Below are 14,819 nucleotides of genomic sequence, written 5' to 3' on the forward strand. Positions count from 1 at the left end.
ATTAAAACTTATATTCTTATAATGCATTTATACTTCTCAGACAAATCTAAAAATGAAAATGGATACAGTTTTAATACGTTCTTTTCCTTTTGTCCATTCAATCAGTGCTGGCCATCCCTGAATATAGCTCGACCAAGCGGCATATACTACCTCTTTCGTCTGTCTCTTTCCTTTCCGCTGTAAAGCGCTCAGGCTCTCCTGGGCTCTAGAGCGCGGGCTGGCGCCTATGGACATTAATTGACATGACTGGCTAATGCCAACAGACGTGTCGTTTATTGTTTTGTTGCGTAACATTGACAGTTTGGCCTATGAACGAATTTTCAAGGGCTGGTTTAGTCTGTTTTTGAAAAGTTCCCTTCTCGCTGCAGGTGTCCGCAAAACACTGATCGGTAATTACAATTAGAGACAGAAAAGTGATTGATTTTAATAAATCTTTATGCCCTCAATTATTTATTTATTCACTTATTCAAAATGAAATAGTAACAGTTTTGCTTGAATTCTACAGAGTATTTCAGTAAAAACGTCCAAAAATTAAACAGGACATACGGGATGCTCTGCTGAACATTTTGATATCGGGAACCTAGGGTCTGACAAACTATCTTAAGGACATATGGGCTTAAACATGTCTGCCACTATTAATGTTATCCGGATTATTTACAACGAATTACTTATACAGGGCTTTCATTTGAAAACTCCCAGTCTAAATAACTAATTATTTAAATTGAATTCAATTTAAACAAAAAACACGTCAATTTAGATATTGAGGGGGAAGTCTGAAACCATGCTTAATTGCATTTTGAATTTCACCCCACTTCCAGCCACGCCCACTTTGAAATTTCAAAGAAAGAAAGAAAGAAAGAAATTAATATTACCTTAAACTCTCCAGCAATATCCTTAGTCTAATATTTGCGCCGTTTTGAAGCCGTTGAATAATACGGTATCGGTATTTACTTTATGAGAAATACTCAGACGTGAACGTATTTGTGACATGATGCCGTGTCGGTATGCGGGGGCTTGGATTATCGTCACAGTAACAGATCGCTGGTTTCTTTAGACTCAAATACATTCTACTAAATCGGCGGAGCAGTGGGTAACGCTTGTTTGGAGTTATTATTTACACAGCCATCATGTTAGACGATTATGACTTATGTTTCGTAAGTTGGTGGCTAATAGTTTTCTGGAAAGTTGTCCATTTAAAAAAAAAAAAAAAGTCTTCGTAAAGGTTTCATTCTCACATCACTTGGTATATAACACACACTTTATCGTGGACACTGATTTAGATAAATTGTGTTTGGTGTATTAGCAATATTTATTTAATGTAGCGTGAATTGTAATGTAACTGACTCCTTCATTAACAACGAGTACGAAGGTTACTCAAATTGCTAGTACAACGAAGCTATTCACGCTACATTTGGAATCTACTTTTTTCGTCCTACAGTTTTTAGTGGGAATTACATTTTTGTGGTCTCTTTTTTTCTTGTAGTAGGCCTAATTACCCGTATACAGACTTCCAGGCAGGGTTTCGATCAAATCTTCTCGAAGGTTCCCTTGTCAGAACTGAGAATTTTGAAACAATACATCATTGTTATACAACCCTTCAGTTATATGCATAAAAACTCATACAAACTTTGGGCTGAATCCTCAACACCTAAAGAGAAAGAAAAAATGTTATTGTAAGTATACATGTACTGCACATGTAGCGAAAGGTCTAATTTGTGAGGCATAAGCAAAAGATTACCTACAGTAGTGGCAAAAAAAAAAAAATCGGACCGACCCTTGTAGCTGATTTCAGAGCCTTGTTCACTCAGAGCACGATAGACTGGTAACTGAGACTTCCGTGGTTCGAATCTTGCCTGAGAAGGAAACTTTTTTTTTTGTTCCTTATTCAAATTTATTCCCAATACTTTTCGATGCTGTTTACGGTCAGCGCGTCTGGCTGCGAAACCAGGTGCCCCGGGTTCGATTCCCGGTCGGGGCAAGTTACCTGGTTGAGGTTTTTTCCGGGGTTATCCCTCAACCCAATATGAGCAAATGCTGGGTAACTTTCGTTGTTGGACCCCGGACTCATTTCACCGGCATTATCACCTTCATCTCATACAGACGCTAAATAACCGTAGATGTTGATAAAGCGTCGTAAAATAACCTAATAAAATAAAAATCGATGTTGTTTATACCAAGTAATTTCATATTGGACCCACTGCTTGATTTTAATATTTTAACAATCTAAACTTGTATATATCTTTATGTTTTATGAAATTCATTCCTTTGTATGATCTTACACTTTCAACATCATTTGGTTTTATGTAATCCATTGTCTTCCACTGTTTATAATGTTCATTTTAACGGTTAATGATGATCTGATGATGTTTTTTTTGTTTAAACCGAAAACGTTTATCATGAAGTTAAGAAATATTGTACCTATATCTAATCACATAAGTTTATGTCGGTCTTTTATGAAAAACATTTGATAATTTTTATTCCACTCTAAGCACTAAAAGCCTCGAAATATAGAATTAAACTTTTATACTGATATGTAAAGTTCGAATAAAGTGGCTGTGTCAGGATAGAACCTTGACTTGCTTCAGAATAAGAAACACTACCCCTTCCACTAGCTAAAAAACGACCTGCTGGGAAGAGTGCTTCTCATCCTCTTGCTGAAACATCAATGAATGGACAGTACAGTCGATAGGAACTGAATATAGGCAGTCGTCACTTTTGTCGGCTGGGGTACACGCGACAACTAGTTAATGTTTGTAAACAAAACGCACGGACCAAGGATGCCTATCCTGATACAGCTACTTTATCCGAACCTTAAGGCTCATTCACAATGAAAATTACACATTACGTAAGCGTTAACTTAAGAATGTAAACGTTACGGTAAAATCAAGAGCATTCACGATGGGGACATAAACATAACCGCAAACATACTTGGTAACCATGGAAACATAACAACGACGCCATTTCCTCATATTCTGTCGTATACTTCAGCGCTCCACGATTGTGTTCTGTTTGCAAATCACGTAAGCATAAGCATGAAAGTTTAGAGTTTGCAAACTTCCATGTTAACGTCTTACGGTTATGTTTATGTCAATGTGAATCATTGTGAATGATCCCATTTGGTAGCCTGGGCGCAAACTTCTGTGTTTATGTTACGGTTATGTTTAATTTTCATTGTGAATGGACCTTTACTGTTACGTTTCAACCATAAAGGAATCACTACCCTTTCCCCTTAAGTTTTTCTATTATAGTTATACGATTTACATGTTTTGTTGCTCTGTGTGTTCTAGTTGTAACAAAGGGAATGGATTAAACATGTAGGGGAGAGTTGAGTAGTATCGGACATCGGGTAACATCGGACAGTGCGTTTTTCTCACCTACCGCCAGATGGTAGTACCTGAATGACATGGTTACGTTTCTGTATGCGTCATCACAGAAACGTAACCATGTCATTCAGGTACTATCATCTGGTGGTAGATGAAAGAAACTCACTGTCCGATATTACCCGATGTCCGACACTACCCAACTCTCCCCTACATTTTATTTCTAACGTTCTTCATAACACACTGACCTATCTTCTTAATAAAATAACTAGATTTAAATGTGTCTGAGTCCACTATAAATAGAGTCTGTTTGTAGCTGTAGACAGTCAGTTGTTTTAACATGTGTTTCTCTTTGCTTCTAGTGCGTGTTGTACCTGTGGGCGCTGAAATTGTGTTACCCTACCACATTATTCCTATTACGAGGGAACCATGAATGTAGGCACTTAACAGAATACTTCACATTTAAACAGGAATGTAAGTATCAAATGTGTTTTGAATTATTTCTGTGGGATTGTTTCATTTAAATATCCATAGGCCTACATGTAGGCTTAACTTTTTCCTTTTTGAAGTTGTGGAATATTTAAAGTAATTTTTCGCGAATTTTCCGATGCGAACGAATCTATTCCTATACACAAGTGTAGCCCGTATCTTATTTTAATATAATTTTATTCAGTTGTGCTTTGAATTGAACGCGAAGCAAACGCGTGCACAATACATGGCTAACTATGTGAAGTTAATACAGAGTGATTTATATAGAACTGACACATTTCTTTCTTTCTTTATTTCAAAACGATTGATGCTAGCCACAATTTGTTATACCGCAAATGTAGAATATCTTTGGGAGATTACTAACCTCTATAGCAAATGTTGAAAATTCTTTATTTATTCGGCTGGAAATTCACTTAATGGCCAGTTTTTAACGTCAAATTAAGCAGGAGTTTTGATTCCCTGTCACGAGATGCACAGATGTTTATTCTTTATTCTGTGTATTTATTGTCATCATTATTATTCTTTTAGAGATCCAGTCGTTTCCAATTTGTTTACCAGTCCCAGTATTGTGTTTCTTTGGAGGGGGGGATTACGAACACCAAATTCTCTCTGGCTTGCCCTTTGAGTAGCTGTAATTGAATTCGTAATCCAGTACTGCTTCACAAGGAAGAGCCGTGGATTTAATGTGTACTGCATTTTCAGTGACTAAAACAAAATGTCGAAAACAGATGCCAACAATAAGGAATAAAGAATAAACATCTGCGCGTCTCATAACAGGGAATCAAAACTCCTGCTTAATTTGACGTTAAAAACTGGCCATTAAGTGAATTTCCAGCCGAATAAATAAAGAATTTTCAGTATTTGCTATAGAGGTTAGTAATCACCAGGGAAAGGATTTATATGTAAATACATATTTACTTATAAAGCTAATATAATTTATATTTTGCATTATCTTTATGTTTCACAATGTGTAGGGTTGAAAAATCCGACTTTTATTTTCCATATTTTTCCATATTTTAGAGTTTAGTACATATTTTCGTTAATTTCCATATATTTTCCATATTTCATATAAAACAGTCCATATTATATTAGGTTTAACAATAAAACAAAACAAAATTCCATTAACTTTTAAAAATACATTTCAACAATAGAGATTTAAACACATGTTCAGTAATCCCTTTAACATCAGAGTTATTTGAAAATTAGCAGTCCTATCAACAATGGGAAAGTAAGTTACAAAACTGTATTAATTTAATTTAAAATTTTTAACAGACTTCAGTTGTGCAGCTCAACAGTTAAATGCCAGTCAGAGTACACATAGGTTCAGTTTTGTAAATCATACTATAAAGACGGTAAATATGCCAAAAGTACGTCATTCAGTCAATTTAAAATCAAAACTAACAAGTTACATTTCAGAATTTAAAGAAGATGGTTTATCAACTGACAATAAAATATTATTTTGTAATTTGTGTCAGTGTGCAGTATCATCTACACAAAAGTTCCTGGTGCAACAACACATTACAACTAGTAAACATCAGGCCAACAAACAACTAAATTCCAAGCAGAGACAATTGTTTTTAACACAACCAACAACATCGAATGTAAGATCTGAGTTTAACATCGACCTGTGCCGTTCTCTCATCTCTGCTGATATTCCTCTCTACAAACTAAAGAATAAGGTCTTCAGGGAATTCCTTGAAAAATATACTCAACATACAATCCCGGATGAGTCAACACTTAGGAAGACGTATGCTCCATCCGTCTACGATGAGACAATACAGAAGATAAGAGATGAAATTAAAGATAGTTCAATTTGGGTTTCCATTGATGAGACTCCCGACAAAGAAGGTAGACTTGTTGGTAATGTAGTTATCGGTTTGTTAAGTGAACAATATTCTGAACGAATTCTTTTACATTGTGATGTTCTAGAAAAGTGCAATAACAAAACTATAGTTAAACTGTTCAACGAAGCTATGGGTATCCTGTGGCCAAAGGGTATTATGTACGATAATGTGTTATTCTTTATTAGCGATGCTGCCCCTTATATGGTCAAAGCTGGACAAGCATTATCTGTTGTATATCCTAAATTGACTCATTTTACTTGTGTGGCGCATGCATTTCATCGTGTGGCAGAAGTGGTCAGAGACAATTTCCCTAAAGTAGATTTGTTGATTTCATCAGTGAAAAAAGTATTTCTCAAAGCTCCCAGTAGAGTTAATGTGTTGAAAGAAATGTACCCTGAAATTCCATTGCCACCAAAGCCAATTTTAACTAGATGGGGTACATGGCTAGAAGCAGTTGAATATTATGCCGAACATATAGACTCTATTAACAATGTTCTCCTTGCATTGGACTCTGAAGATGCAGTCTCAATTGATACTGCGAAAACAGTTACCTGTGACATAAGTGTGAAGAATGACTTAGCTCACATTCAGCATACATTTTCATGCATCATAAAAACGCTCAAAAGTCTCCAAAATAGGCACCTTTCACTATCTGAAAGTTTTGAAATTATAAATAGTACTGTGGAACAACTGAATCGTGGTAGAGGTAAAGTTGCAGATGCAGTAAGAGCTAAGGTGGACACTGTACTTTCAAAAAACCCTGGATATGAAGAACTACAAAAGGTTGTTGCTGTGATGAGTGGTGAATCAACAGTGAAGATTAACTTGGACTTATCCCCAGCAGACATTGTGAAATTGAATTATGTACCAGTTACTTCTTGTGACGTCGAACGCTCTTTTAGTCAGTATAAATCTATCCTCAGAGACAATAGAAGAAGATTCACTTTTCAGCACTTGAAAGAAATGTTTGTAAGCTATTGTTATGGTAACAGACAATAAAAATTGTGTTTTGTTGAAACTACATTGGAAGATAAGGTACGTCCATTATATTTTTTGTTTAGTTTGATTAAAATGTACCAATATTTAACGTACATAGTCATTTTTTTATAATTTTAAGTCCATATTTAATTCCATATTTTGGTAAAAATCCATATTTAATTCCATATTTTGGTAAAAATAACTACATATATATTTACATATTTCATATATTTTTAGTCCATATAAATCCGTTCCCTGGTAATCACCCAAAGATATATTTGAGGTATAACAAATTGTGGCTAGCATGAATCGTTTTGAAATAAAGAAAGAAATGTGTCAGTTCTATATAAATCACTCTGTACAAGCTTGGCATTACTCAAATACACATAGATAAATAACAGTAGCAATATTTACGGGATATTCTCTTGTGGTTACATACCGTACATACATTCATTCATAACTTTCAGCCCAAGGGCAGATCCTTCACTGAAAACCCACCTTCTCCAATCTTTCTTCTCTATTACCTCCATCTTAGGCTCCCTTACTACCGTTTACGAGGCGCGTCCATAAAGTAACTTTCCCACTCGTCCCACAGCTAGCAAACCATATGTTGCCGAAGCGACTGCGTGTACGTGATAGAGTAATGTCCTGGCATGGCGCATCCGCTAGCGGAACTTCCCGAGTAGTGATGGGCGAAGTTGTTCTTTTCCCGGAACAGTTGCGACGGTTCCGGTTCCGAAAAAATACTATGTTCCAAATAACAGTTCCGAAATAACAGTCACCAGTGGTGATGAGTTGGAGTCGTTCATTGATACGACGTGCCTTCCCTTGTTTCTTTCGAGGAGTCGTTCAAACGAACGGTACAGTATGCAGCTCACACTGGAGCATGACATAGTACACATTCTTATCTATAGATGGCACTGCAATGCACATTCGAATTGATTTTGGAAAATTGCTGTGCATGCGGACAGAACTCAAAAGCTTAATGTTAGTAATTAAACAGCTGTTGACTACAAGGACAGAATACAACACTTTGTTTTCGTACATAAAGTTATAAAGACATGGTAGCCAACTAAAAAAAAAAAATTAACATGACATTTAAAACATGTGGTATGTAATTTCTGTTCTCTCTATTACATAATAAAAAAACAAATCATTAATTTTTATTTTTACTTTTCTTAATGCACAGTTATAATAATAATAATAATAATAATAATAATAATAATAATAATAATAATAATAATAATAATAATTACAACTTCATAAATAATAATAATATATATATATATATATATATATATATATATATATATATATATTTGCAGTACTACTGAAACCTGGAAACCCCGCAGTGGGTTAGTAAAATGTTGGAAAAGCATCTTTACCAAAGTGTAATTTAAATTTCGCATTAAACCTCGCTCTCCAAATCAGTACTTATATGGGCAGTTTCCAACAAATAATGCTACAACATTTTTGTCGTTCTTTGATAACAGAGAAGATATCACAAAAACTTGTGTTTGTCAGACTTAACCTCAACAAACGACATGCAGACATTGTAACTAAACCACTCATTACTACTTACGACTTTAACCTTACATGTATAGAATCAGCTGATCAATGAATTAATAATAGTATGCATACTTTATGACTTTGTAGAATGTTTATAAAACAGAATTAGTCAACTAATGGTGAAATAAACTATAAAGCGGGAATTAACAATGAATATTACAGATTATTAAATACTTACTATAACATTACAGATGATTGGCCAGTCTTCCAATTGTTGATATTAAAGTTCGCGCCACCGCAAGGATTTCAGTTTCCATGCGTCCCCCTCCAACCACGTGAGAGTTTCAAGTACCAACTTCATCCAACGAAGTTCCAAGTACAACATAAAGAACAACGAGAACAGTGTAACCGCAGCTGTCATTGGTTCATCGGAACGAGCTCCGACGTTCAGACTTATCTCGGAGTCGGAACATACCTTGTGCAACGCAGTACTGCGAGCCCGCAACAGCTGGGCAAGTGAGCAGCTCTGAGTCGGAACACTGTTATTTCGGAACAGGAGGTTCCGACCTACTGTTCATTTTTGCAACAGTTCCGAGACCGAAACAGTTCCAAAATAACTGTTGTGTTATTTTTTACCCATCTCTATTCCCGAGTGCTCTCAGTAGCTGCGTTGCATTGATTGAAGATGGACGTTTCTATTCCAGCTCCCGCCGCGTGAAGTGCGGTCAGTGATACAGTTTTTGAATGCACAGGGCATAGCGCCGATTGAAACTGATAGTCAGCTGTGCCAGATCTGTGGACAAGCAGATGATGCGTTGCTGCTGTAGACAGTTTTCAACAGGACGCCAAAATGTGCATGACGAGGCGTGCAGTGGGAGGCCAACCATCATCACAGACGACCTTGTGGAGCAACGCAGCATCTGCTTGCTCATGACGTTAGGCCCATAGACCTGGCATAGCTGACGATCAATTTCAATCGGCGCCATGCCCTGTGCATTCAAAAACTTTATCACTGACCGCACTTCACACTCGGCGGGAGCTGGAATAGGAATGTGCATCTTCAACCAATGCAGTGAAGCTACTGAGAGCACTCGGGAAGTTCCGCTAGCGCATGCGCCATGCCAGGACATTACTCTATCACGTACACGCAGTCGCTTCGCGCAACATATGGTTTGCTAGCTGTGGGACGAGTGGGAAAGTTACTTTATGGACGCACCTCGTATATCTTAATGTTGTCTATCATCTAATTTATTCTTTTGCTCTGAACTTTTCTCCCGTTCACCATTCCCTCAGTGCATCCTTCAGTAGACAGTTTCTTCTTAGCCAGTGACCCAGCCAATTCCTTTTTCACTTCCTAATCAGTTTCAGCATTATTCTCTCTTCATCCACTCATTTTAGCACATCTTCATTTCGTATTCTGTCTGTTCATTTCACACTCTACATTCTTCTCCAATTCAACATTTCAAATGCTTCCAGTCGCTTCTCTTCACTTCGTCGTAATGTCCATGTTTCTGCCTCCTTCATACAATGCGACACTCCACACAAAGCACTTTACTAGTCTCTTCCTTAGTTATTTTTCCAGAGATCCGCAAAAGATGCTAGTATTTCTATTAAAAGCTTCCTTGGCTATTGCTATCCTCCTTTTGACTTCCTGACAGCAGCTCATGTTACTGCTTATAGTACACCCCAAGTATCTGAAGCTGCCCACTTGCTCTACTACCTACTAGAATTCGCAAGTTTATCTTCTGTATTTTTCTTCCTATGACCATGCTCTTCGTCTTATTTGCATTTATCTTCATCCCATACTGTTCAAAGCTGTATTATTATTATTATTATTATTATTATTATTATTATTATTATTATTAATGAAGAATTGACTGTTATTCGTAGCTTATTTAATTCCGTTCATTAGACACACACAAATCTTACAGCAAATTGTATTTGTTTACCCTAATTCCATTGCACAAATTCCTGTATAGACGTGACACGTAATCATAGGAATTTTCGCCAATCCCGTATCACTTCCTTAATTTTACATTATGATTAAATGTTTTAATACCAACTCATAATACATAACTCGCTAATAATAGAGTCATTTAATACAAAGTAATTGTTATTGTACTTAGTTTAAAGAATGCAGGAGAAACCTAGACGGTAGATCCGAATGATATATATTGCTGGAAATCTCTGAAGTGCTGGAGAGTTTGCATTGCTACTTCTCTTTGACTCTCTCGGTTTTTGCTCTCTTTAATTGAATCTGGGTTTTCGAAACCTAAATGTAGGAAATACGGGAGAAGAATGTATTGTTCATATTGTTTGTTTGTTTTCTTTGTACTGTAAACTAAGCTACATATCGGGTCAGCTAGGGGCTGCAGCTTACAGCAGTAAAATTTTTGGAAATATTCAACATTTTTTCCCTCCATTAGTGTATCATGTACAATAATGAATATTGGTATGTGTGAAACACTGTCGTTCTGCTATATGAAAAAAAATATATATATTTTTACGATTTAAAACAAATATTTATATATAAATATATATATATTTTTTTTCAAAATTCATATTTGTGGCAGCTCGCTGTGCAGTGATGAAGCGTTTCCCTCATAACTCATAAATTTATTAACTTGTTCATGTTCTCTCTCTTTTATTTTATTGCTGAAACTCATGTTTACAATATCATGCTCTTTCAACTACATTCCTTAATAAATAATATTTTCTTTTATTTTGTGTTAGGAGAAAATACTGATATTTGACCATTTTTAATGAATTTACTTTTTATCAGACAATGTAAGGTAGAGAAGTGATGTTTCATCATATTGTAGATCTGACATGCATAAATACACGCAAAAAATGTCATCACAGAATGTTGGATAGTTTTTGAGTTATGTGGGAAACGCCTCATTACTGCACAGTGAACTGAATTTTGAAGAAAAGAAAATGTAAATATTTGTTTTTAAATCGTAAATATATATATATATATATATATATATATATTCATATAGCAGAAGGACAGTGTTTTACACGTACTAATTTTCATTATAGTACAAGATACAGTAATGGAGAAAATGTGTTGAATAGTTCCAAAATTTTACTGCTGTAAGCTGTACCTAACCCCTTAATTTATAAATTGAGATGAATGGTATAATATTACGGGACTTGGAAAAATGTAATAGTTAAAAGCTTTTATGCTCGACCATGCCGAAATGTAGTAATTATATACCTGGTAGCAGTCCTTTAATGCATATCATTAAAGTACACCTACTCATTAAAGTATAGGTGTTTTCAGCCAATGACAACTCAGCTTACAGGTGTTCAGCCAATGACAAGTCAGCTTTGTACCGTTATAAAACCGCAAGTATCGATTATTCTCGGATATGCAATCGAAAGAGAATTAGCGAAAAGTCACGGAGGCTGAAAATCCAATACTGTCGCAGAAGGTTATGTTCTGTTACTATAATAATTAGCGTTAATTTTAAATAATATTCAAATAAATTCAATTTGTCATCTCGTTTTTCAATGTCGAATTCAGTAATGAAGGTTATATCAAGTTTAACGGGATTACATTAAGGTCAATGACATTATTGTTCCTCGGAAAAAATCAATATTTTCGCGTCTGCGCACATCTCACAATTCACGACCTAGAACAAGGTCACTTTCGATCTTGTCAGATACAAATAAAATGTATACATCTGAATACTGTAATTTGAAGTTAGAAATATGGTCGAGCATAAAAAGTCGTATGAAACTCGCCTATAATGGTAATTAAGAAGCTCGTATGAAAATTGTGAAACTCGCTTGCGCTCGTTTCATAAACATCCATACTCGCTTCTTAATTACTATCATTATAGGCTCGTTGCATAATGTACTACTATATTTGTGGCACAAATATTGTATGAGCGCTTCTGTTTCAGGTAAAATAAAATATTCAGAACGTGTATATGAGGCTTGCATGGAAGCATTCGACTGCTTGCCACTCGCTGCCCTCATGAACCAGCAGTTCCTCTGTGTCCATGGAGGTCTTTCACCAGAAATTCACAACTTGGACGACATCAGAAAGGTAGGAACATTTCCTGTGAACTGAATGATTAGGAGAGAGAACTTGTCAAGAGCTTATTTTTGCAGATATAAATTATGCACTATATTTTGAGGCTATACCGTATATAACTTAAATTTTTATGCTCGACCATGCCGAAATGTACTAATTATACACCTGGTAGCAGACCTTTAATGCATGTCATTAAAGTACACCTACTCATTAAAGGTCAGGTCTTTCAGCCAATGACGACTCAGGTTACAACTGTTCAGCCAATGACAGGTCAGCTTTCTACCGTTATAAAACCGTAAGTATCGATTATTCTCGGATATGCAATCGAAAGAGAATTAGCGAAAAGTCACGGAGGCTGGAAATCCAATACTGTCGCAGAAGGTTATGTTCTGTTACTATAATAATTAGCGTTAATTGTAAATAATATTCAAATAAATTCAATTTGTCATCTCGTTTTTCAATGTCTAATTTAATTTCAATGTTATCTCTGTAGGTTCTTATGGCCTAGCAAGGTCAATGTGAACATCTGTTCCTCGGAAAAAATCAATACTTTCTCACAACATACGGGACATTGGTCAAGGTCAGATACAAAGAAAATTAATATCAAGTTAGAAATATGGTCGAGCATAAAAAGTCGTATGAAACTCGCCTATAATGGTAATAGGCTCGTTGCATAATGTACTATTAAAAAATGAGTGCTACGTCTTAAGATTCAAATCGTATCTAAGCTAACTTACATATTTAACATATATTTTAACCCTCGCAACTTAGCTGCTCTAGAATTTCATGCTTTTTATCTGGGATCTTTTTGACCCCAAGTATATATTTTGTTTGTTAATAATTAGGATATTTTATGGCTTAATGCATTTTTATATACATTATAAGCAAATTGAAAGCTTTTATTGCACCTAGATTTACTCACTATGTTTAAACAATGAATGAATTAAGCCCAAATTAGCTTAATGGCAGACTATTTACTCCGTAAATGTGTTTTTATTTTTTCAATTATCAGGCAACACATTCAGTTTCCTTGAAATAAAACACAAAAAGCAAATTTTTGTTGCATCAAGTGTTAGTTATTATACGATGAAAAAGTAGTTATTATTGATAGACAGTTAATTAATTAATTTAGTCTCGTCATCTGCTGCAGTAGAAAGAACAATAAGTTAATTTTACAAATATAAATAATTACTCTTGATCCTACAACATTTTACCCACAGCCTACGTGGCAGTTTATACTGTATTTCTTTCATTTGTTCTCTTTTGAAAGTACATGTTCACTTTGCTTGTAACATAACACTATTATTGCAAAATAATTCTAACTAGAAAATAAAGACGTGTTGTATAGCTGGGGCCATCCAGGAACCCAAGCAGTAAACATAAAAAAAATAATCTGTATATAATGAAATATTAATTCTAATTGTAAAGGAAACTAAAATAACAAGGTGAAGAATCGATAGAACGGAGAAAAATTCTCTCCGGCACCGGGATTCGAACCCGGGTTTCCAGCTTTACGTGCTGGCGCTTTATCCACTAAGCCACACGGGATTCAAGTTCCGATGCCGAATTGAATCCCTCTCAGTTTAAGTTCTACCCACTGTGTTCCCCTTTGTTGGCCTACCCTCGTGTACCGTGTCAGAGTATGTGTGCCAGTAGACACAATGTCCAACCACAAGTACAGAGGTGCACTCATTACGAGTTACTAAGTGGCCGGGGTCCGACAGAACATGGGGCCGTCTTGAATCACAAAGTGGATAAAGCGCCAGCACGTTAAGTTGGAAACCCGGTGCCGGAGAGAATTTTTCTCTGTTCTACCGATTCTTCACCATATGGAAACCCAGAATTACTGCACTGAAACTCCGTATGTACTTCGGTACATCATAGTAATAATACAAAATAACAAGGATGACATATCTAGGTTACTGGAACGTTTCGGAGTGTATGGGGGTAGGTATTATTGTCCACGTCACCGTTTTTGGCGTGTGAAAAAGTAATGGGAACTTTAAGTGCGAGTGTTTTACATTTGCCGCAGTCAGTCTGACAACTGTGTTTGACAAATGGCTGATGTGACGTGTATAGGAAGTGTTATTCTCAGCTGCACTAGCAACATGTTCACAAACTGGGTACTATATATCTAGGACACACGCCAAAAACGCTGGCGCTAGCTGTAACAATAAAATATGTTGTAGGGTCAGAAAAGATCTCAGGTAAGTGTCGAGGGTTAAGCAGCCATAAGTCAACGAACTTAAAAGTTCGAGTTTTATACAGGTTGATCGCTCTCATCGTTCGTGGTAATATGTGACAGTTGTCGCATAGCAACTATGCTCGGTTTAATTGGTGGAACTGTGTGAGTTACAGTCAATATAATGGCTGTAAAGAAGGATGCTAGTGTGGAAGAAATGTTGAATCGGAACATAATTATTGTACTGTTTAATAAGGACGAAGCAAGAAGTGTGTATGAACTTAATCAACCGAATTAATTGTAATAATCTAATTTGAAAATAAAAACAGTGGGAACAACTGGATAATACGTATGGCAGAGCAACGTGTGAAACAAAAAACAATCGAAATGGTGATGGTAAAATTCGTGACTATATTCTTAAATAATTGACTCCACTAGTCAAGTCCAAGGTT

General features: G+C 35.9%; 1 protein-coding gene across 3 annotated transcripts in view; it reads left to right on the forward strand.

Annotated features, from left to right (window-relative positions):
* The window catches only part of LOC138698530 (serine/threonine-protein phosphatase 2B catalytic subunit 3-like), an 805,310-nt gene that overhangs the window by 601,125 nt on the left and 189,366 nt on the right, over positions 1-14,819 (forward strand). For all 3 annotated transcript variants that reach the window (XM_069824525.1, XM_069824526.1, XM_069824527.1), the window contains exons 4-5: positions 3,683-3,794; positions 12,052-12,197. In XM_069824525.1, coding sequence (XP_069680626.1) covers positions 3,683-3,794; positions 12,052-12,197 — 258 coding nt within the window. The remainder of the gene's footprint in view (positions 1-3,682; positions 3,795-12,051; positions 12,198-14,819) is intronic.

The sequence above is a fragment of the Periplaneta americana genome, chromosome 4 (genome assembly GCF_040183065.1).
Source record: "Periplaneta americana isolate PAMFEO1 chromosome 4, P.americana_PAMFEO1_priV1, whole genome shotgun sequence".
In the NCBI taxonomy this organism is placed as follows: Eukaryota; Metazoa; Arthropoda; class Insecta; order Blattodea; family Blattidae; genus Periplaneta; species Periplaneta americana.